The 25,111-nt window shown below is 47.0% G+C and overlaps 1 protein-coding gene and 1 long non-coding RNA gene across 4 annotated transcripts in view; one reads left to right on the top strand and one right to left on the bottom strand.

Annotated features, from left to right (window-relative positions):
- The window catches only part of LOC147871539 (uncharacterized), an 85,673-nt gene that overhangs the window by 26,963 nt on the left and 33,599 nt on the right, over positions 1-25,111 (bottom strand). The gene's annotated exons all lie outside the window — the stretch shown is intronic.
- The window catches only part of LOC110833500 (homeobox protein otx5), a 56,004-nt gene that overhangs the window by 26,743 nt on the left and 4,150 nt on the right, over positions 1-25,111 (top strand). For all 3 annotated transcript variants that reach the window (XM_022071646.2, XM_087360925.1, XM_087360924.1), the window contains exons 2-3: positions 12,152-12,344; positions 20,245-20,399. In XM_022071646.2, coding sequence (XP_021927338.2) covers positions 12,203-12,344; positions 20,245-20,399 — 297 coding nt within the window. In that variant the 5' untranslated portion in view covers positions 12,152-12,202. The remainder of the gene's footprint in view (positions 1-12,151; positions 12,345-20,244; positions 20,400-25,111) is intronic.

Genomic DNA, 25,111 nt, shown 5'->3' with positions numbered 1-25,111 from the left:
ACTGAAATAAAAACTGGCTCAGATCGATTAATCGCGAGGTGCAGAAGCTAATGTTTTCTAAACAGCTAGTAGCCTCGTCACATTACGCCAAGGAACTCTTTAATTAGGCAATTAACATTTTGGCTCGTTATCAGGGGTTACAAGTGTAGACGTAAAATAGTCGAAATTTCGTACACTTTTAGTTTGCTCGTCATTTTATAAATTCTTTTGGCTTCTCTGTGAGATGGGCGTGGTAAGCAGGGGCGAAACGTTGATCCCAGTTCAATGAGTCGACTTAAGTAAGGCTGAAACAGTCTTAAGAGTTTTAGGCGTCGAGATGTTTTCGGGGCGAAAATAAGTTGTACTGATTCGAGAAACGAGGACCGAGCTCTGCCGATCCTTTATCATGCAAATTAATGGATCCCGGACTCTTTTTAGGGGGCGTGCAGTCAGGGCTGTCAGCACCCCAGGTCGGATTCGACAAATGTTTGCAAGGAAAGCTAATAGTATTGTTACCGCATCGCCCCCCCCCCGCCCCCGCCCCCGCCGGGCCCCCCGTCGGCCCCTTTGTGCAGTTCGATGTTTTGGCCCCCGAGACGTCGGACGTGCATTCGATTAAGCAATTTCGCCCTGGCTCATCATGTTCAATTGACCACACGCGTTTTCCTTGCGAGAAGCAGGGCCTGTCCTCCGCTCGTTGTGTTTCGTACTTTTTTGTACGTCGCACGAACGATGTTCTGGCGAATCAGGGAGAAGTGTTTAACGTCTGACTGTGGCGTCCCAAACAGCAGAGCCGTTCAGCTACAAACTTTCGAAATTTGATTTCAAAATGAAGTCCGGCATTTGACATGCCTCGGGGTCTCCTAGGGCCTTAGAGGTCAATGTCCGATCCCAGAAGTCGTCTTCAGGTTTCCCCATTTCATGTACGTGTGTCTCTTCGTCGCGTGAGGAACAATGCACACACCACCTAACTTGTTCTTTCAGCAACTACTTCCCGTGTCAGCTGACTGCTGGGTTGCATCGCGTCTCTAATATTGAAAACCTCCCGTTTCAGAGGAGATTTCTGCGTACATCATCAAAATAATGATAGAGGCAGAAAGAGCTTCCGAAACGTCGGTCTCAAGGAATTATTTATTCTCCGTGTCCATTCACTTGGGTTTTATGTGACGTCAGCTGATCGATAAATGATGCACGGAAATGGGGGAAGCGGTCGTGGCCTAATTTAAGGTCATGACCCGTCTTTTTCTTGGACGAACAGGGGACAGTCGTCATGACCGGTCTGTGGGAGTGTCAACCAGTGGACAGCGACGTCCGGGCCTGCGTGGGTCGCGGACCCTGTCCTCACATGCGGGGAACTCGTAAGCTGGGGCTGGCCACGTGTTCAGGTGAGCCCTGATTGCGAGCCGACGTCTTTGTAACGAGGCTACGTTGTTTCAAGGAACGATTTCGCTTTTGGAGTTAACTGGCAACAGCGAAGACGTTTTCCAGCTGACCAACAGAACATGACAACTGCAAAGTTTGCAATAATAATTTATATTTTTTTTAAAAAAAAATGTGTACTTATCACAGAATTGAAGCTTTTAACGCATAAATGTTTATAGAGATCAAAATAATAAATAAGATACGTGAATAATAATAAAAAAATATACAATTTATATCTTAATTGCGTCATGTTTGTGTTATATTAATAACACATATATTTATTTTTCCAGTCTATACACAAAACTTGTTTTAAAATAATGTTATTTAAAATTTCATAACATTTACAATATAAATTGCATTACATAACATAATGCAATTTATATTGTAAATGTTGTAAAATTTTAAACAACATTATTTTAAAACAAGTTTTGTGTATAGACTGGAAAAATAAATATAAAGTAAAGTAAAGTTTGTCCCACTATACGCCATGTAGGCGCTTGGGGGGAGTGGAGGTGTAGCTCCTCTCTTTCTTGACCCCGGCACTAGATGGGGGTGAGTGGTCAGCATCACGCCCCGGCCGGCTTTACCCCCGGGAAAGAACCCCGGTACCCATTGTAGAGGAGGCTGGGTGGGCCCCAGAGCCGGTCTGGACGCAGAGGCTAGAGGAAAAATCCTCTGCCCCCGTCGGGGATCGAACCCCGGTCGTCCAGCCCGTAGCTAGTCACTATACTGACTGATGTATAAAAAATATACAGTTGTACAAAATTAGTAAATAATTCAGTTTAAAATGTTTTATATGTATTAAAAATTTCGACCTCTTGTCGAAACATGTCGCCGTAATGCAAAAACTAATTAACATTCGTGAAACAAGTTACTGGGTAGATGATAACAGCAAATAATATAGGTCACAATTTCTGCTCATCGTCAGATATTATTAAAATTGTCAAATCACGTGGGATAAGTTGGGCAGACGCAATGAGTAGTGAGAAATGCGAAGTTTTGGTTTCGTTGTCTGAACGAAAGAGATCGCTCGCAAGACTCAGGGCGCAGATGAGAGGATAATATTAAAATAGTTGATAGGGAGTGAGTCTGACAGGGGGTGCAGCTGGCTTTTGAGAACAAGACAACGAACCTTCGGGGTTCCTTAAAAGTTGAACATTTTGACTGGCTGAGCTACTGTCAGGTTCTCGCGATGTACTCTTGGCTGCCACCGCTCCCTTCCAGATCCTTTATCCCCGATTCATAATCAGCTGTTGGGCTCCCTAAGGCGTCCACGGGTGTGATCGCCGTCGGTTGACCAACGCCCGGGTGGACGAGGTCCTCCGACGTCTGTCGAACGGAGATCTGCAACGCACGTGATCGACATACCGAGACTCGAACCCAAGCGCCAAGTTGTTCGTGAATACACCGGAAACAGATGACAGGCGTTACTGACCCCCCCCCCAACCCCTCTCAGGTGCAGAAAGTGACATCTGTGAGCGTTGTTCACGGCGACGGAAATTTGAGGCTGACTTCTTCGATGTCGCAGACAAAAGTGAGTGAGTCGTTTGATCGACCGGTCCGATTAGACGGCGTTGTAATTTGTTCGCTTTGTTTATTTATAAAAAAGTAGGACGGGAGATCTTGATCGTTTCGTAACCTGTCCGTCGATGTGTTGGAAGGACTTTTTAAGGGAATGTTTCCCGGGTGACAGGCGCTGTCTCTCGCGTTGAGGGCCGTCGACTAAGTGAGGACGTCTCTTAGCCTCCTAAATCCCCGACTCTGACGCGGTACGTGAGTGGAATCGCTTCGTCTATCTTCGGAGAATCAGCCCTAATAACCATTAGGCTCTGACGTCGTGTCTTGTGTCAGGAACTCGTGAGTGCCAAAGCACTGACAAGGCCAATTCTTCGCCCGCGTTGTGTCACCCGAAGTCGGGGAGATGTTTGTCAGCAGCTGGGAATTTCTTGGCATCGTAACAATAAAATAGGCCACGACCCTTCACTGTCAAAGCCCCGAACGAAAGGAAGCCAATTAATTCGTCTGTCTGTCCGTCACCCGAGTTACGAAACACCGCATTACAGACGATAATCGATCGGTTTTCGCCCGAGCACTAATCGATTGACGCTTCTAAGGCAAAATGGACGTTTCGCTGTTATGCTTAAGTTGACGCAGGCTTCTTCGCTGGACAATGGAACTGCGCCTTTCATTATGATAATCTGCTCGGGAAAACTGAAAATTACGACACGGCCAGCGAACGGAATATTTGGTTTGGCGAATCATTTACATGCGAAGTTGAAACTTTGCATCCCAAACCATGAATAAAACAAGACGTTCTGGGAAAAAGTTCCGCCCTACTTTTCTTCAAACGTGGCGAGGTTGGAGGGACAATGGGTTTGTATAATTACCGCCTCTGACCATTGATCTGCATCCGCGCCTTCCACTAGAAGGAAAACTAGTCGCCGATTTAGGTTTCGTTCCGTTGTAAACATGTGCGCGTTTGTTGGTTTGGGGAGAAATTTCGAAAAATAAAAAAAGTTATTAGTCTACGTGAAAGGCGCATTGCGTAGATCAGACTGTATTAGCAAATTAGATAGGATAAATTATGTTTTCACTAACCGACGTTTCGGAGGTCCTTACTGCTTCCATCCTCAGAACGAAACCCTTTTGTTTCCTGCCCGTAGCTTTGCCAGATGGACGAACACTCCGTTGATTTCATAGCCTGCCCAGAATACACGCGGCTTTCAACAGGCAAAATTACGACGCACTTGGAACGAAAATCCTAGAAAAGTTTGTATCTTCTAATTGCCAGCACGGAACAGCGTTCTTGAGACGCTAATAGTCACTGAGCTGGTTATGGAACGCAGATGTTCATTGCCGTGTTGACAACAGCCCACACTGGTTTCGTCACAAGCCCTCGCCGTACGTGTTTCTTTAAGATCTATTCTAATGTTATCCCACGTGGCCTCCTCCCTACCAAAACCATGGTCGCATTTATCATCTCCCCCCCTCCACCCATCTCACCCCTTCTCAACTGTCGGTTGGCCACGTGTTTTGTCTAACTAACTAACTAACTAACTAACTTAATGCGGCGTGTCACATGATCGTCGAGAGAGATTGAACGGAAGTGGTCGTGCGTTTCAGGTGCCCAATTAGCCGACCAGGGGGTCGCTGTTGTGATTGGACGGGCGGAATGCTTACACTCGTCAGATCGAGGGGCTAGTAATTCGCCCTTCCGTGGTTTTTCTTCCTACGCTCATCGGGGCGACGTCTGACTCACGTTCAGACGTCGTTTTGCGATCACGCGTACCAGTTTTCGACAAGCTGCTGGTCACTCACCCAGCCCTTCATGGAATCTGAAGTCCAACGTCGACCACTGCCCTGAGCCAGCTCAATCCTTAAACCCAATACCCATTTTAATAATATTATCGTTCCGTGCACCTACGCAACTGGGTCTTCCTCTGAGGCTGTGCAACCAAAATTTTATAAGCATTTATCTCTGCGTGCTTGCCTCATCTTTCTCCATTTGATCACCTGTTAAAATACAATTGGATAATCCGTCTTCTTCTGGGTCGACCAGTCAGTCTCTTTCCTTCATGTCTCGATTCTGACGTCATCTTTTTTGATACAGTTTTTTGTTGACGAATTTTGGGTTCCAACTTCTTCTCTAAATATTTCCTTTTTGCCCTCCGTTTTATCAAAAGTTTCGTCGTTCTTCGTAAGTGCGACGTTAGCCCTTCAGTGGGCTGGCCGTGTATTTAAAGGTCCAGAAGCCGCGAGACTTTCTCCCCAGCAGCACAAAGGAGCAGCGTGATTTATATTTCCCAGTCGCTTTATAGACACGTACGTACAGCAGAGGACTTGCCGGTCGCAGGTGCAGTTCCACTGTTCAGGAGCGGAACAGTTGTTCCTGGAGGACGATATTTTATACAACCTGCCAAGCAAACCACACAGAGGAGCTTCTATTGTGAGTCAGCGCTAAGCCCGGCATTCCATCAGGCAAAGGATTTCTAAATCTCGCGAGGAAAGTAAAATTACGTCGGTAATAAATTCGTGGGCCTTAGGACGCGGTCCCCAGGGCTGTGTGCGGCGGGTCACGGAGAAGATCACAGGCGAGGGAAAATTTGCAACCTAAAGTTTGCAGAACTGACGGAGACACAGAAAGGCAATCTACACTGCAGATGAGAGATCCAAGGTTCTTCTGTCCGGCAGATCCCTTCCACTAATCGTTTATTTATCTATAAAAATATGAAATTTTGTTGTCTTACGGCGGGCCCCGAAACAGGCGTTAGAGGACCTTTGACGAAGGGCCGGACAAGGCACAGGTCGCCTTTGTGACCTCGTCAGTGCTCCTGGCGGGATTCGAGGCCGACACCCGAAAGACGAACGAGAACCGAAATCCTTTCTTCGGGCGGAGGAATCCCGGACTTTCAGAAGTTTTGCCGGCTCAGCTCTTAACTGATTACTTGCCCGATAAAAACCTGTCACACGGAAATTCGACATTTCGGGTTGAGGCCGTGGGGAGGCTTGAGCTTGCGAGCTAAGCCAACATCACAGGAACGAGACAAACAAACAAACAGACAGACAGACTGTCAATCGCATTCTCTGCAGACATTGTGCAGTCTTACCAACCTCACGTGTTTGCTTTTCCCTTTTTCGATCTTAAGACGCTGAGCCCTTCTTCGAGTTTTCTTTGTACTTCGGTTCTTTGAGGATGAGAAACGCAGATAAGAGTCTCCATCGCACTTTTGGTCATTTTCGACCGATTTGTCTCCGTTTCGACTGCAGCTAAAGCTCCTGTCTCTTTCGCCCTCTGATCGTGGTGAGACACACGCGGCCTGGTCACAGATTCCGCTGAATATTTTTTGGTAAACTTAAATTTGATGTCCGGATTATTCCCTAAGCGATTCCAGACCAGAGCTTCTGGTCTTTTGAAAACGTCAAAGCCGCCGTCTGACAGTGGGCGACGTTGACTTCAGACTCAGGAACTTTTTCCACGACGCAGGTGACTCGATTTACTCTAAAAAAAAGGGACCAAGACGTGAGTTTAACGCGTCCGTTCTCCTTGTTCGTGGTTTACGTGCGAATGTTCTCCGGCTTGCGGTCAGCGCCATCTTAGTTTCTGTCGAGCTTCGTCTCACCTACAATCTTAATCGAAACGCCAACTGATGTGGGATTTCGTTCAAATATCGGACGCATTTATATCGATGTCGGATCGTTTTGTTCTCTCGGAAATTGAGCGCGTTTCTAATTCTTGAGGAAGTCCCTTTGTCTAAACACATTCCAAGTTGTAGTTCCAAGCGAGAACCGATGACTCCGTGGTCAGCTGCTAACGTCTTCCCGACTGCCCACTTCACATCAAACCACGTCTTTTGTCCACTGTCTCATCGAAGCCACCTTCTTCAAAATTACTTTGACGACGTCATAACGACCAAGGAGTCAGAGCCTCGCCACCAGAAGCGAATGCCTCTGTCTTCCAAGGAAAATCTGTCCGGTAACCTTCTCGTGTCTCAGCCAGTGTAGACGTTCTGGCTAAGAGACGAACCCTGCTCTGCCGGGAGTCGAACCACGGTCAGTCACTGGGCATCAAACAAACAAAACACCATCTGCGAGCGCGGGTTTCTGAAACGTAATTTACGAAATTGTCTGTGGGGTGAGACGCAGTGACGTAAGTAATTCTGAGCAAAAGAAAGTTGTTACGTTGGCTAAAATGCGTGTGCGTTTCCTGCGTAAGAATGGGATTTACGCTTTCCAGTTTCGAGAGGGCTTCAATCGATAAGTGCTCTGTGCTGATAATCTTAACTTTTGGCTGGGAAAAAGAAATTCTGGTGCTGTGGATGGAACTAGGCCTAAAAAAGATGAAAGTTCTACCGCCAAAATCGTTCGAGAAAATTCGGAAATGTGGACAGACAAACAGAAATTGGCTTTGAGGACGAATGTCTTCTGGGTTCTTGCGCCAGAAGTTTACCGACGTTTCGGAGGTCCCTGCTGCCTACCTCATCAGGGCTCTGTGCCTGAAGCTGGCGAATACACACAGCTCAAATGAAGAGCTACGTCTTCCGTCCGAGTTGGGGCTTGCTACATCACAAACTCGGCGCTGTCCGTCTTTGAGACACTGTCACGATTTTTGCAACAATTTTGAAAAGTTTATGTCTCGAATATAAAACGAATCAAAAATTCAGATGAAATTGGAATTTTTCATGTTTCGCGACGAAGAACTCGTTTGTTTGTGTCCCCGAGGCTGGGTCAGTGGCCACGTAAACACAACTCTTCGAAACTGGTCTAACCAGATGGCAGCACGGTACTAGGCCTGCGCAGGTGGGCGAGAATCTTTCCTGTCAAACTTGTTTGTGTCGTGTGAACCAATGGGAGACGAGGGGCGGGACCGCGGTAAAAGTGTCGAGGGGGAGGAGTCTGTAAAAACCACCGCCACGCCTCTTTGGGGGGCCGGGGGGGGCCCGGAGACGTCGACCATGTAACATCCGCTGATTCAAAAAAAGAACAAAAACATTTCTCGGTTGCTTCATTACGAATGTCCCTCCGCGGTCGATTTGTTTACGAACTGAGGTTCGCGATTTGACTGGGGCAGTTACAGCTGATAGTTTCATATCAGTTCTTCGTAAGCGCTACTCCGCTCCCATAAATGTTTATTTGCTAAATCTGCAACATTAATACAACTTATTTTCTCCTGTGAGACCTCTTCATTAATAATAAGCCACTGGATATTTTAGAAAAATTGTTCCCTTCGAACCAGTGCATTAAAATGTTTAGGAAACGTTTCTACGTATTCGTAGGTATAATATTAAAATGAAAGACATCCTGAAGTTGAAATGAAGACGGCAGTGCCCGGTTTACTAAAATTACATTTCAATTCGGCTCAACTGTTCGTTCGTGCGTTGCGCGTTCGTTGTAATAATCGTTTACGCCGAATCTGTTAGGCGTCGGTCGTCCGACAGGCGCCGGTTGTTCGTGAGCGTCGATGAATTTAAACCGCGTGCCCTCGATTAGCGCCGGCCACGACTAATACAATTTGCTCTGATTGGATTTTACTTCAACAAGATTTGTTAGTTAGTTTCCTTGTTTGTTTGTGTTTGTGTTTGTGGGCTCGGAGGTGTCTAAGCTTCTGTTTAACTCAACACCGCAGGTCGTTCCTTACCTGCGCGAAGGACCTCTTACTAAGGATGAAAGAAAAGATAAGGACGTGACGTTCAGACTTAAAAATCCGACGAACTGGGCAAAATTACGTTTCGGATTAAAGTTTTGATGTTTGTAGGGAATGAGTGACAAAAAGGAGAAGCTTTTAGGCCTAAACGTGTCCTCTGCCTTCGAAGGTAAAATCAGTGGTTCGGTTCTCGATTAAACTCACGGCACATTCTCGAAACTAAGACGTCGATTAACGTTTAGCTGACTTCATGAGCACAAGAACGCATTGGACGTAATTTCGCGGAAGAGCGTAATTTTTGCCGACGATTCGAAATACAGGGAAAGATTTTGAACCTTTTTTTTAATAACGAATCACCCCAGCGAATGAATTATTATTAAATTAACGACGACTTCCGCGATCAGAATGTCCCAAGGCGAGCAGGGTTGAAAATCTCAAACCTTCGTGGGGGCAGTCGCTCAGTTTCGGCGCCGATAACGACGCCAGTTCACGGAATGAAAGCTCAGTTAACGCGAATTTCTCGTGAACTCGGATCTGATATTTTCTCGGCCGTGGCTCAGAGCAACTTCGCCCTTCGTTTGTCTGTGGTGAAACAAAGCGACGTTTTTCCTGTTAACAGCGCGAAGTCCCTTGGTCCGTCGGCCACCTGAACGCACCCTTTCACTCACTGGCCTCCCCCCTCTCCGTCTCGCCCTTGCAATTGTCCGGAAGCTCCGCGTCTCCAGTAACGGACATTCCTCGTAGTTCAGTCAATCTCAGCGGTCGTCGTCGTCTCTGAGCCTTCAAACGCTTGCACAACAGGTGAGCGGAATTGTCTTTGTTCTCTGCTCCGCGTGTACTCGGCGGCTGTGTTACGGGAGGTTGCGCCCTGTAGGTTAGGCTACAAGTGTACCAGCGTTTCAGAAGTTATGTTCGTCCTGATGATGGAGGCAGCAGAGTCTTTCGAAACGTCTACCGTGAGCACCTGATACAGATACAGAGGAGGGCAATGGGAACCGAGACGGACGGACAGGTTGAGGACAAGAAACGTAGGCCGTGCGGGGTCCATTGAAAGAGATTAATCTGTAATAAAATCAATGAAGGAAGGAATGAACGGAAAATTTCAAAAATAATTCACGAAGTAGGATTTGGGGTTTTCAAGGCGGCGAGTCCGAAGATGGCTGACTTCCGGGTTGTAGCCGACGTTTCGATAAGAAGGGAACAAGTCGGTACAGCTGAATGTGACTTAAGCCCTTCTTAGGGGGCACGAAGTAATTCGTATTTGTTGATATTCTCTCAGTCGTGCGCGTAGATAAATTTCTACCCGGAAGATCACATCCAGGAACCTACGACGTTTCTAATCTTCAGGCGACAAGTGCGCGAGTAACCGAGAAGATGAGGCGTCGTGTGTTACTTCGACTGAGCTGAGTTCCCACGGGTTTGCGTTTGCCGGGAAACCCCGATGTCCGCGTTGCCAAATTCTTACCTGATTTTTGCGGTAACGGTTAAGGGCCTGTTGCCAGGTAAACGCGGTTTTACTCAGTGAAGGTTAGGTTTGGTGGCTGGCCGTCGAACTGTCCAAGGCCGCAGGCAGACTCTCCTTTTAAACTAATTTCGAATCACCCGAGAACTCGTTTTACGACGCCCGTCTTCCGCTGAAAACTTCTGACAATCCCTGGTTCAATATTTCAGTGCTATAATCGACGTGCCCATTGTCCGATTATATTTTGTAGCCTGTACACGACGTTTCGGGAGCAGCAAGAACCTCTGATCCTGCAACCTCACAATTTGTGACGTCTCGTGACATTCCAAAACGGCATTTGGTGAAACAAACTGGCCCTAAATGCAGCCGTTGAGCAGCCTACTGCATATAATGCGAGGTATTTTGCTCGGACAATTTTTGGTTGGAATTCCGCGGAACCAGGAGAGTGGATTTCCCGTGCGCTTGGATCGCATTACGTGTTTGTAACTTGTTTGTCGTGTTTGTTCATCGAAGCTTGCGAGCCCTTGCCACAAATGCAATCGCGCTTTTAAAGGGCTCGTCCTTAGATGCAAAGAAAATGGCTGGCCCTAATCCTACGTCCCCTGAACCAAGGGTTGGTGTGCTCGGGGCGGGGGAACCAGGCAACCAAAGATGCTGTCAGAGGACAGTTTCGTAAACGGAGCCTGTGATTTTGTGCCAACGCGAGCGACGAATTTGCGAAATATATTTCTAATCGTGTTCTTCCGTGCCTTGGAAATTGTGGATTGAAATTCGAGAACGCACGAGTCCACCGAGCACTGGGGCACAATAAAAACTCGTTTCGGGAGGTCTTCGCCACAGGGAGAACGTGGACTGGTTCCTTTAAGTGCGTTCATTTCTAGAGGAGATTGAGCAGAAAGTACAAACTAAATCAATTGCGTACGTGAGGCCCAAAATGATTCGGTGCGATGAGCAGGGAAGACACTGCCGCTGCGGTAACCCGCCGTTTACCGCCTGCATTTGCAAAGAAACTGCATCGTGTTGGTACCACTGCCCTTACATAATGATCTCCGAAACGTCGGGAACACAACTTAGGCCTACATCATCTGCGTGTTGTCAGCGCCTTGCCGGTTTGCGCACAAAGTCCGAAACTCGTGACCGATTATTCATCGAGCCGTTTCCTGGGTCCACGCAGGCTCAAGACTGAAGAAGGCGGACGGACGAGATAATTTAAGCTGCACGAGTGCGTCCGCTGCTCACGAAAAACTTCGATCGGACGTGAGACAAGTTTTTGAGCAATTATTATTAATACACCAGTGCCCTTTTTGTTAAGTTGTCGTGATTTACAGAATATTTTACAAGAATTACGCGACGAGAAATTCCTTGGCGAATTCATTTCAGACAAAACGACGTTGTCTCAGTTGCTGAGGCGACTTTCATTAGACGCTTTAACCTGATTATACGTAATGTTGGGCTAATTCGTTCTGTACCTCGGGAAACCTTTTTCACTTTTAAGCTCTTGGATTTTGAGGACAAGATTAAAAATTTCAAAATCAGTTCGGCAGGTCCGTACTTGAAGCCCGGCGACGGGCAGACCTTCCCTGCACGCGCTCAGTTTATATAGGATGGGTGTGGGGGGAGATCGACTTTTAATGCTCGTAGCAGGGAAGGGGCGAGCTGTCTCTCGCTGCTCTGTTGACCGAGTGGCTTGTTCATTATAGAAGCCGCCTATTGCCTGCCGTACTAGGAACACTGGAACACGTTTGTGTTTCGGCAAACATCGCCGTTGCCTTCTTCAGGGGGAGGGGCGGGGACAACATTTTTATTTCTTAAAAGTGGTTTGTGCCCGTCAGGTTTCAAGGTGAAGATTTATATGGATTTTTTCCTCATTTATCCCATTCATGCTGCATGAAACACCAATCTCATTCTCCTTAATGTCGATATCTGAAAGGAATCAGAGATTTCTTTGCGTGTGTTTCAAAGACGTAACATCTGAAAACAAAATCATCGCCTCCATCTTCAGGACGCAATCGATTTCTGAACGTCTGTAGGGAACTTTGGTCTTTGTGAAGGCTGCATCTGAGTGAAGACGCTGCTGTTAACACATTTATTTGCAAGTGTACGCGGATGAATCTGTTCCGCGCCTTTTACGATCTTGTGGTTTGCAGTTCTCGACGCCAAGCGCCGCGCTGGATTTCCCGGTCCGCTTCAGTCACCACATGGCTGGCTGCCTCAAGTCGCCAGGGACATCGGCGACATCGCACCACCAATACCACACCCCGCACCCCGCAATGCCGGTTCCGGGGCTCACCGGACCCTACGGCTTGTCCCACGCCCTGGACCCCGTCGGGTTCCAGCAAGGTGAGTGCCACTGGATTAGCTTTTGGCAGCGACTACCGAAACGTCGGGCGGTTCTCGAGACCAAACCGAGTCCTTAAGAAACAAATAATTGCCCTATTTTCGATCGCCCTGTGAGGACGAGCGCAGGGGCTGGCGACTGAAGCCGTACGCGTCCTCGGCGGGTCAGGTTACATCTCGCCGTGATGTTTCAGATGTTTGTTGGCTTCAGCTTCCCTTCAGCGCTGCTGCGTGTTTAATCCAATAATCCAACACCCGCGCAACGTCGCCTCGTCCAGGCTCGCCACTGTTCCTGTCCCGAGCCAGATTAATCCAGTAAAGATCACGTATGAAATGTGTTTAGAATTCCCACCTACCGTTCACTTAGTGCCCGGTGGATGGCATACACGCCCACGAAACACAATTTGGAACACGTGAGAGCACACGAGGTGATAATATTAAAATGGATCTTAGATCGGATGAGATGATGCATACGAACCGGTGATGGGCTTTTGTGAAGACGAAATCAGGTCTGGCGCTCAGATTGTGTCGAAATGCAAAATTTTCTCCGTCCAGCAACGGCGCAAAGGCATTCCTCCCGTTTCCACATTCAAATCACTTTCTCCCGTTGACGGGGACACTAGTAGAGGCCCTCTGGAAGGGCCGCCCCATCCTCCCTAAGCCTCGAAGTGGCCCTTAGCGGTAGCAACAGTAATTGGTTTTGCTCAGACAGACAGCCTCCCAGGGGGGAGCCTTCGCCCTCCTCAGGACGAGGATGCGATTAGTTAGTGAATTTCATAGCGGTTGATTCAAATTGGCAGTGATTCTGAACATCTGTCCACCGGAGTAATGAGAGGCGTAAACGAGGAACCGAAAATTAAGTGACTGAAGACGAATTTGTGTCAATTCGGATTCGACCTTCGTCGACCCGTTCAGACACAGGAATTAGACAAGGCCACACGTCGATACATCGAATAGACCTGAATCGACTTTTATCTGCGGTGTATTGAAGATGGCCGGCTTTACCCCCGGGAAAGGACCCCGGTACCCATTGTAGAGGAGGCTGGGTGGGCCCCAGGAAAAAATCCTCTGCCCCCGTCGGGGATCGAACCCCGGTCAGTCGACGTTTTAGATACGCCTACCGCCTTCATCATCATGGCGTGTTAAATAAATAAAGTGCTTGGATTCAGGGCTAGTAAGACATTTCTGATCCTTGTAGAGTTGCCCTTAATCTTAGGTTAGGTTAGTAAAATGTTTCAATGAATGAACTTAAGATTGTAGTTTCGACAAAACTGCGAAAAGTGGCCAAGGGACTTAATTAAGTTCGGGAAAATGTGTGACCCAGAGCCTAAGAACCGACGTGGCTTCATAATGTCGGGATGCAGCATCGATCGAAGCAAGTTTTGCAGAATGGACTCGTCTTCACGAGTCCTCGCGTCTTCCGGCCGTTTCTTGTTCGTCCCTCCCCGTCGTCCTCGACTTTGCTGTTGCCCTGGCAACGAACAATCAACCAGTGGCTCGAACCTCCTCTGTAAGCGGATCAACGATGTTATTAACTTCAAAGAGTTTCATTACATTTCGATAATGATGTGATTGTGCATTTATATGGAAATCAAAGCCACTCAGTTGACTGGAACGTACGCACATAAAGAATACGTTTTATATCAAGAACCTCCTTCATTCAGAACCGAACGCAAATGCGTCGAGTGTGGAGGAAAACGCTTATACACCAAACACTTGTTTCATCTACGTCTCGTGCTTAGCTGCGTTTACCTTCTTGTACTTTTAACTTTGCTCGTTGTTCGTGCCTCGTCTTTGTCTGTGTACGCGGACAACGCTTTGCCTTCCACCAGGGTGCACGGCGAAGGCTTGCCGATTATAAAAAGAATTATCGGGCAGACGCTAGACGCTAGAGATGGATGTGACGTCGTAGAAAGTGGGATTTGAGGTCCTCACGGAGGTGGGTCCAAAGACGGCTGTCCTCTGGGTTGTAACCGGATGCTGGAGACAGCAAGGGCCTCTGAAACGTCGGCAAACTTCTGCCAGACTACACGTCTCAGTAGTTGCTGTTACGTCGCCAGGGCACAGGGAAAATGTCGTTAATATGCGGAAAGGCAATGATAAAAGAGTGAGATTGTCGGAAAATCAGGCCGTCTGTATGAGGAGGACTTCGCTCCTTAACTGCGTCCGGTTCGGAAGCTACTTCGTATTTGTTTACACACAGACAGCGGATCCCAAGTGGCTGTTTGCGAGCGAAACATCCTTCACAACATTCACTTTAACGGCTAGGGCGTGCAAGTGACACGTTTCTTACCTGTAATTTTCTTTGGTAACCAAACTGTTTTAAAGAAAAACGCTCTCGTATTTTTGTTGATGGTGGAAACGAACACAACAGAACTCGACTCACGCACCTTCGGTTCAGTCGAGGCTGCACAAAAGATTTTCCATCCCACATACACACTTGAGTAGTTTACTTTACCACTGAGACGTGTAATGAGGTGACAGTAAGTGGGCAGCCCCAACCACCGAGGCCTAACCTTTCTGGTTGCCTTGTGGCTTCTGTTCTCGTCCTCAGCGGTCAGTCTGTCGTACCTGCGCGCTTATCAGACATCTCGGGTAAACCCAAGAAGACTGGCGGTAATTTCTTTCACAGCTGCAAAATAACCCGACGACGTATTCCTTTTCAGTAGACGAATAAAGGCCTCTGGTTGTTGCAGTGAAGTATTTGGACACTGCAGGCGACGACGATCTTGTGTTTAGCCCCGACTGTCTCACGCGTGTGAATTAAAGCAAATTCGTCATAAAGCGCACGCAGTGGAATTTAAATATTCAATCCAAATTAAGGCTTATTCAGTGAGCGCGCGTCGTTCTTTATTCTGGAGCAGTCTCCGTCCGATAAGACGTTGTTGATTTTTCGTGATTATAAATAGAAGATGGCTGTCTTCTGGCATGTTGGATGGCGTTGCGGCCGATCAAAGCACCTCCAGCTTGGTTCTACCCCTCTCACTGTTACGACCGTATTACGTCGCTCAGAAACGGCCAAAAGCTTTGGGATCTTTCTGTGAGTGCAAATGAAATATTCATTCTTCCGCCCGTGGTCACCTGAAACTGTTCATAAATTATTTATCGAGCGTCGAAATTCCTGTAACCTTCGAGACATTTGTTTTGAAAATTATCAGAGCATCGCAGAGACGACTGGAATTTAACAGAGCGAGTAGGAAACTTTTCTTAAATTAATCGCTGGTCGAAAAACTTCTCTGTACGTGCGGGATATCTTTCTAAATCACGAGGCAGTTGGTAATTCTGTAGACGTTAGTTCGTTTTCAGAGTTCACGACGAAAACTCAGTTCATGGGGTACGAGGCTGACAGCTTGAAATGTGAAGATTTCGCGGCAGAGACAGGCCAGACATTGCTATTTAAGTCACAACGTCGTGTAGTCTTGAAGATGGTCACCGAAGCGTCGGAGAAACACCTTGTCTCCATGTTCAGGATAGAAGTCGGTGTCCTAACCCAGGAGACAAAGGTTTTAAATTAATTGTGCAAGGATCACGAGTTACTTCCGAAGCGTTGGTTAGCGTCGCCGGTCGATGTCAGAGCTCCGCGCTCCGGCGGTTGGCGGCCAATGAACGCGCCTCTGCCGCGAGTCTGAGGTGCTCTGCCCCGGCCAAAGCCACGGACCTCGTCGTCCTGCGCCGACCTCACACTCGGCACTCAAGGAAATGGGACACGAACTCATTCCAGTGCACGATGTACGTGGACGCAGGTACTGTCACCTCCGTTTTCAGGGTTGAAGCGTTACAATCCAGAAGGCTGTTACCGACAATCTCTTTTAATAGCAAAAATATTTATTTTGGTGTCACAGACGTTGTTGGGGAGAAACCTGACTTGCAGCTGGGATCCGAACCCCGGTCGCCTCGCCGACAGAGTGGTCTGAGCCCGTAGTTAAACAGCGTAAACAGAAGCGAAATCCCATCGTCCTTCAGCAAACGGAGAAAGGTTTGAAATTTCAGACCCCCCCCCCCCCCCCCCATCGGAGTTTTATTAGGGCCGGCCAGCATGGGGAGAGCGAGTGTAGCCATTATTCAAATCGGATTCATCCGCTCTTAATCAGCGCGAACTAATTCACACCTCCCCTCCCCTCCGCCTCCCTCCCCCTCTTCGAGCTCCCAGCGATAACAAACACGCACGGCGGATATCGATACTCGTTTGTTTTCGTAGCAGCGTCGGTTTCTCTTTATTCATTGGGGGGGTGGGCGTGGGGGAGAAGAGCGGCTTCAGTAAGGGGATACGTGCGTGCGAAGTGAGCGCTAAACCGTCCCATGAAACCCAATTCCGTCCTGAGTGAGACGGATGAATGTGCAATTTTAATATTATCTTCTCATCTCCACTTCTCTTCAGATTTTCTCTGGACTCACTGGTTTGATCGCTTCAATGTTATTTCGTTCGCAAGGCCTCTGCCTGTACACAGCACAGAAAAGAGCGGACAGACATCCATGGCTTGAGTGGGATTCGAACCCACGGTCCCAGCGACCGAGCGGACCCCCGGAGACAGACAGAAAGGCGACACGCGCCACCTACGATATCTCACAGCTCTTGGTCTGGTCATTTCACCCACACCTTAAACTGGCCACAGAATTCTTTATGCGATGTAGCGCGATGATGCCCTGATGATGAAGGCAACAGGGACCTCTACACGGCGCCACAACCCGGACGACAGCCGTGAGAACCAGAAAATTCAATCAGATGTGAAGGCGACGCTGGAGCCTCGGTCGGCTGTCACAAAACGTCTTCGAAACAAGGAAGCCTCACGCGATGGAACCCAGGAACTGGAATCCGGGCCAAAAATATTTATGACTCGCGATGATTCAGAAGGAAGTGGGTCTCTGACCGCCATGTTAGTTCTTTTCCTTACTCGGGGCCATCGCATCGATTGAAATAAGAGCCCACTCACGCACTCGCCTGAAAGGTGCGAAGGGTCCGTGAAGTGTGATTCTTGCGGTGCAGATGGGATCCTAACAGTTGTTTTAGGCCCCCCCCCCCCCCCCCCCGATGATAGAGACTCTCTCACTCCCATTATCATCAGATTTGAGCGCGCCATCCGTTCAAACAGGGAACTAACCTTCCGTGAGAATGTGTACAGCTGAAAAGATGAATGGAACGGGAGATTTAGTTCGTTCCGTTACACTGACTTGATTTTGAATTCAATTCACCAACGAAGTTTCCCATCTGTAACAATTGAATATCAATATCCGCATTGAAAAGAGACAGACGTGATTTTTGCCTGGGCTTCGCGGGAAGGAGGTTCCAAGTTCTTCTTCTCTCCTTCGCGTCCGTCCGTCCGTCCGTCCGCTTTAGACGACGTCAAACAAGGAGAGAGATCAGCTTCGTTGCGGAGGAATGTGTTTGCTGACAGCGTCGACACACACGAACAATTCAGCGCGACTGGGATTTGGTGAATTCTGGCACGAAGCGCGAGGAAGCGGTCAGTTTTCGGCGAAGTCCTCGATGCGACGATTCACTGCTGAAAATGTTTCGTCCAAGCGCATCGCATTAACAGCGGAATATCGGCTTACTGCCTTTCGCAAATCCCAAACCCTCTCAAGGCTAAGAAAAGAACAAAGGTCGAAATATTAAAAATGCAAAAGCTACGGGAGACCCTAACGGTACTTTGTCACCCTGTGGCTCGCGCGTCAGACCCAAATCCGACGTTTCCACGGCAGTGACTGTCCATGTTTCGAGGAAATATATCGCCTCCGTCTTCAGGGTCGAAAGACTGGAGGGCTCTTATGAACATTAAAAGGCGGGTAATCTCTTGAAGAGCTAAGCGACTAGTAGCTTTAATAAGCTAAGTTATGGTTAAGTGATCGCGTAAACTCGACGCCCTGAAACTCTAACAGTCGATGGCCAAGGCCGCCCTTCGTTGGAAGGGAACGACGGGTTTGTTGGTCCGTGGTTCTGCTGTTCGTTAATACAAAAATGATTGAACCCCCGTGTTTGATGAAGTTGTCCGGCTGAAAGTAACGCGTGTTGTTACGAAAATACGGACCGAGTGATTTCTTCCGGTTTTAAACGAATTTCCTCTGCACTTTTGCACAGCCGAAAAGCGGCTGACACTCGTTGTTGCAAAAATTGTTTCCCCACTGCGAGGCTTTGCCCCTCCATGACAAGTGAAATGTTTACGAGTTGCATCTGAAGATGGACGGATAGAAAGATGGCGAAACAGAAGTCGCGCGTCGACTCTGGCACGGCTGAAAACGTGGAAATTTGACCGTGTTTTATGGCAAAGCCTCTGGAAGTAGACGCGCTTATCAGAAGTGCAACTTCTGGTTGGGTTGCATAAAACAAGGGGGAGGGGGGAGCCGAAACTTTTATTTTATTATTTTTTTAATGGGCGAGCTTCCGACGTGAGTCAGATGCGTTCTGAAGCTTTTGAGGACGTGGCTGGTCCATCCACCCCATCCCGCCCCACGCGGGGTAAATCCGGCTTAGCGCCGAGTGGGGGAGAGACTACGGACCCTCCGTGTACGCTGATAGTTCCGCAGCGGCCGAACGGCCACGTCCCGATTTAGACGTCCTCCCGAAAATATGGTCTAATGTATACTTTTACTCAATCAGAATTTTTATCGTATCATGGGCTGGGCATTTAGTACGCAATATTTTCTGATCTTATTGAAAAGAAGGGAAATTGCTTGTCTTTGCGTTCTCAGACCTGTTGTACAGAATGTGTTGTTATCGCAAGAAAATTTTGATGCTTTTAAAATTTAAATTTTGGGGTCCTAATTATTTACTTCTGTAATATTTTACAGGTGCACCTTAATATAGAATGGGGATTACCTCAAAATGTGTGCAATTCTCTAGAGTACAAATCTGATTTAAGGATTTGCCCTTGTTAATTATAAATAATGTAATTTTATTAATCTAATAACCAGTGAATTGTGGTCAGTCGTGTCGAATGTTTCACAGCTCTTTAAAAAATTATTTTAGAAGCAGACCTACTAAAATTTTCTTGCGGTACTCTCCGTCTCACTGTCTCTTAGATATAGCTCGATCTGGCCTTCAGTTTAAAATAATTGGCCACCCCTGTTTTAGACGGGGCCAAATGGCGTTGCGAGTGAATCGAGGAATCGATTCTGTCGCCACGCGAAGTGACGGATTAATTGCACAAAATATTTTATGACGTACAAATGTTAATTGAAACTGCAGATCGGATTTGACGACACTTCGCCTGTTTATTCAGCAGCTTTTGAAGAGCTGATTTCGGTCCAGGTCGATGAAATCACGCGATCCGGGAGTGAATTTGGATAGTCTTATTCTATCGTTTTCCGGATTTTTATTTTTGTCCGTCCGAACTGCGTTTGTTACGACATCTTCGGTATTCCGAAACCATAACAGTTCCTCGTCAGGCTGATTTATTACTAAGTAGGATTTGAGGTTTTCACGGCGGTGAGTCCGAACATGGAGCCAGCAAGGACCCTCTGAAACGTCGGAGAACTTGTGTCATTATCATCCTGCGCCTACAATCCTTCGTTTTGGGTTACGAATTAAATGTTTTCTTTCGGAAACAAAATTTTTTATAAAAAAAAACGCTTTGTAAGCACGTCATGTGCTCTGTACGCGTCGTATCAAAATTCGAAACCGTTTGTCTCGATTTTTGTGAAATTTCGTATCTGCGTCTATTAATGAAACCGAATGCAAAACAATTTGTAACGCCCACTTTTGTTTGACGTCGGTTTCCGTTAGGATTTATGGCGCTGTCTTAAAACCTCTCGTCTCCGTAACCTTTACGCTTTAAAAGAGAACCGTTCATCCACTCGGACCCTGCACGCACGACGCTGAAGTAAGCTGAAGGCGCTCTCTCGTGACCTGTGACGTGTGACGATACTAATTTTGATGTTCGCTCCTCTGGTTGCTGCATACTTCTAGGGGTGGCTCCCCGTAAGCAGCGTCGGGAGAGGACGACGTTCACCCGGGCGCAGCTGGACGTCCTGGAGGCCTTGTTCCTGAAGACCCGCTACCCGGACATCTTCACGAGGGAGGAGGTGGCCGTCCAGATAAACCTTCCGGAGTCCAGGGTCCAGGTACAAAATCTTTGTTTAATTGGCAGAATGAGCGCGTCGGTAGAAGTAGCCTTTCGGAGGAAACATACTGCTAGTCCTGAAGAAGGAAGGGTTACGTTTCTCCGAAACGTTCTTATTTACCCAGAAGGCCACACGAAGTTACATCTCGAAACTAACATCGACGTTTTCGATGTTCTGGAGAACCTCGACAAGTAATTCTTTTCCAATCTGCCTACGTGTTTTCTAGTAGGACCTTCAGTGTGGAGCGAAAATAATCAGAATGGAGATTTCCAGGCCTCCCACCCTAAAGTACAAAGGACGAAATGGTGTCTTGGTACAACCACGGACGTGTTGCTAGCACAAAAGCGCCCTCTTTGACGGACATCGGCTATTATATTCCAATCAAATGTTTCAGTAACTTACTCTTACGTACTGTTTTTTTTTTTTTAAATTCAGTGGTTGATAGGAAGACTGAAGCGCTGTCAAGTCCACAAACAAACAAACAAACAAACAGTCCTAAGACACGTATTCTTCTGAGGATTCAAAATGCCTTTCATAGAAATCACGTGACAGACCGGAAATGGCTTCGAGACAGCGGAAATGAAATATCCTTTTATTAAAAGTGTAGATTTCGTTCAGTTATAGACCGGAATTTATTGCGGACAGAGGCGTGAGTGAGCTGTACGGGCCGTGTTCTCTGCGAAAGTTGTGAGCGAGGCCTGGAAATGAGACGCCGTGCGTTTCTCGTTTGTTTGCTGCGTTAACCAACGTCGTTCTGTCGCGAACTATTTTTCCGCAGCGGACGCCACGAACTCATTTATATAAAAAATAAAACCTTGTTCCACGCATTTATGAAAGGATGCTTTTGAAAATGGGTGAGAAATGTTGGCCTACAAACTTTCTGATGAATCGAAAACGAAGATTCCGTGTCCCTAATTCCAAAACACGGCACATTATTCTTTAGACATTTAGTGTAAAATTTAATATTAAGGGCAGTTCAGTTATTCGATAGAGGCGTGTGCTATTTCCTTCTAAAAAATATGTGTAAATTCGCAGACAATTATGGAGCGGAAACACGTTTATGGCGAGGGAATCAAATTAATATGGCGAAATTAGTTGGTCGATGCGACTTTAGTTTAGAGCTGGACGGGATGAAAGGTTTTAAGATTTGTGGCTGAATACCTGATGACAACATTTATAAACAATTTCATTTCTAATACTGAATCAGTCGTTTGTTGCGAACAATTTGATCTGAGTGTCTTTAATACAAATGTTCTCGTGTTATTATTTGAACCGGGGGGGGGGGGGACTTGTTACCCGATTTCAAACGTCATCCGCTTTAAATTCTTTCGGTTATAATACGAACATTTCGCACTGTCGCCATGCTTTTGTTTTGTATTTATTGTCACACATTTCCTACGCGTAGATCCAATAGTTGATTCGCTGTCGGCGTCAGACTGAAAGACAAGCACTTCAACATCTAACAAAGACTCCTGTTTCGCTGACATTTCAGTGGTTCGCCCTCAAATTCGCCCTTTAACCTTGAAATTAAGAACCGCTACAGATCCAGGAAGTTTCTTGGCGAGGCTCAGGGCTACGACACTGTTGCCACCTAGCGAACGAGATTATAACGAGCGCCACGGAACAGAGGAAAAGTAGAAGTAAACAGAGACGGAGAAATTGTGGAGACTTAGAAGAAGCTGATAGTCGCTCAACAGGTCACGAAATTCCTGGTATTTAATGAATCACATCAGCCCGACGCTGGTCCAGTCCGGAGCCAGATGCATCCAATCCGTGTCGGGTCGGTCGAAGTGACCAGCACTGCCAAGAATCGAAGTCAGGATCCTCAGTTCTGGACCACTGAAATTGCCGTCCGTCTTGACGTCTCTGTGAGCACCTCGAATCAGCTTTTTCTTGTTTCATTTTCTTAGGTCTAAATGCGTCGAGACATTTTTCTTTCAAACATCAGCGAATTTCCACCGAAATGGGGAAACCAAGATTTGTGTTTTGAAATAACGCGACCGGAAGTTGGTTTAAATAATATTAAAAAATTCACTCACTCTGCCATTACAAAGACAAATTAGTTCAATGCTGTTCGAGGGAATAATTGTCGTTTACATCGAGATCCGTACAAAACGAAGACTTAAAACTCGTTATTAAAGCAAATGAGTCGTGTAATTACCGTTGGGTTTGAAAGGATTGATATCTATGCCGAATGGCCTCTCCAGTTAATTTAACGTCATTAAATGTGCACAGGCCTGGCAATAAGGACCTGCCAGAAGGGCAGAGGAAAGCTTGCGTTGACGTCGAACGGACTGGCCCCCGGAGCAGACGAATTCACGGCGTCGCTCGCTGTTTCGCCCTGTAACTGCAGCCCACATGACAGATAATCCACGCTTTGAACGCAGAGGAATTAGTGACGCTCCACGGCTACCAACACAGCGGCTTTATGATGACTACAGTAATGGAAAAAAAAGTGGTTTTTGTGGAAACTCATTTTAATAATGGCAACATTTCGTTTTTGTTTAATAATTACGGTTCACTTTGTTGCATATATGATTAAAGCTAAATATTATGACTGTAACAGAATCCCCCCCCCCCCAAAAAAAAAACCAGGTTTCCATAGTCGGGCAGAATTTAGGAGAGCTTTGTGGATCGCAAATGCGCGCTCAACAGACGCGGATGACAAAGCGATCGGTTATAATTGCTTTTGACGATAATAAAAGCCTTTCAGCTCTCGATTGTAACGATAAAAACCGATTCGTATAAATCGGATATCTAATTATTATCCAGGAATCAAGTTCAGGTGCCAAAGGAATTTATTAAAGTGTCAATGGGGAAAACAGTGACGCGCGTTGATTCAGACAAGAAGAGTCTTCGCTTAACAACGACGATTTCGATCTGTTCGTAGATCAACTTCGACGAGAGATGCCACTGGAGATAAATACGGCGATATAGCAACAAAAGTATTACAATTTTTATTTAAAGCTGGGTCAGGGGTTGACGTTAAACGAAGTGGGTAAATTAGACACAAAAACAGATAAAGGAAATTTTGAATAAATTGGACCAAGCGCCAGGCATCGGTGCTATGACGAATGTGAGACGAATTAACAACCAAAAGCTGACGACGACGACGACGACGATGATGACTTCATTAGGTGATTCGACCGCGATGTTTGTTTATTTGGTGACTTTACGTAACCGCTGAGATTACTTTGCTGATTACTGTGAGGTCAATGTGCGGAACATCTGCCCCGAGGGAGTTACAAAGAAGAACGCGATTGCGTCGGTCTGTGGCTGATTTGAAAATGACGAAATTTGGAACAGATCGAAAGACACGAAACCTTCCGCGTTCTTCGTTGAGGTTATGTATGTCTGTTGGATCTGAGGTTTTCAGGGCGGCGACTCCGAAGATGGCTGCCTTCTTCAGGGCTGTAGCCTCCTCTTATCTTGATGTAATTGACGAACACTGCCGCGTGCGTACGGTCAGCCAGTAACTGCTAGCGGGATCTCGCGGAGAAAAAGCCAGTTAGACAGACAGACCGCAGTAACGAGGCTCAGCAAAGCTTACCGAGAACGCTGTAAGTCCGCGAAAGGAAATTGAACTCTTCGGGGCTGATGAACGCAGCGTCAGTTTCCACGGTCGCTCTGCAGCCAACATTTTTATCTCTGTTTGTCATTTTTTATGCTCTACGCGCCACAGGAGGCCGCCCCTCCCGCCCCCCGCGGAGGGGGGTGGTGCAGCGTGTAACAGCCGCCCTTCGGCCATTGTTGTTTCCGTTTCTGGCCACAGTAGCAGCACAGTATCTGCGCCCTACAGCAGGCTGTTTTCCATTAGCCAGACTCATTGTAGCAGCGGATTAGACTCTGGAGAATAAAGACTGACGGACAGGACAGGGGTGTGAATGACTGGGCCAGTGTTTGCACGTCTTCACAGGGGCGGAGGGCATCAGGACAAAGAAGAGGAAAAGTTGCGAGGGGTAGCTCTGGATGAATTGAATCACGAAATCACATCAACTGTTTAAAATGGCTTCATCCATGAAAAACGATACGGAACGGGGGGAGGGGGAGGGGGCGTGAGGCTGACAAATTGAGTTTCAATATGGCAATGAATTGGAGATGGAAAGCGCATCGGAACTGTATCAATATTCAGTAACGTGGAACCGAGGCCTCGCGCTGTGACAGCCTCTGACAAAGCGAATATTAATGACGCCGAAGGAAAGCGGAACTTTTTTTTTAAATTTTTTTTAGCGACCGTGATAATGGAGAAGTCTCTTCGAGAGTTGTTATAAGCGGCTTAGCCTCGCGTTACACGAATTCGATAAATAATTGGAAATGTTCGGGGTTTTTTGGAATATTGTATTAATGATATTTTTGTGAATATATTATATATTCGCGTAAAAAGGGATTTACGTGCTTAGAGTAGCATTGAAGTTTATGTTTTGCGCATAAGATGGCTGTTTGGAATTAACGTCCAGCGGAGAACTGATCCCTTTGTACAAACCGTTCAGTGTAAAAAAAAAATCGAAAACATTTTAATCTGTGTAAAAATTGGCAGCAGTTTTGAAAATCGTGTGGCCAAATTCACAAACGAAGTCCAGTAAATGAGAATTCATACAATGCAGTTGCTCGTTCTCTACTCAAAGTGAGCAAAGGGGCGATATTTCGAAGCCCAGGCGGACACACGACAGCTGAGATTCTGCAAACGCCGTATCGAACACCGAAGCATCTCC

The sequence above is a fragment of the Zootermopsis nevadensis genome, unplaced genomic scaffold (genome assembly GCF_977971745.1).
Source record: "Zootermopsis nevadensis isolate Lab colony 2312 unplaced genomic scaffold, Znev_1.0 Znev_ptg000050l, whole genome shotgun sequence".
NCBI lineage: Eukaryota > Metazoa > Arthropoda > Insecta > Blattodea > Termopsidae > Zootermopsis > Zootermopsis nevadensis.
The sequence above is the reverse complement of the archived record's forward strand: the minus strand, read 5'-3'. Positions and strand labels throughout refer to the sequence as shown.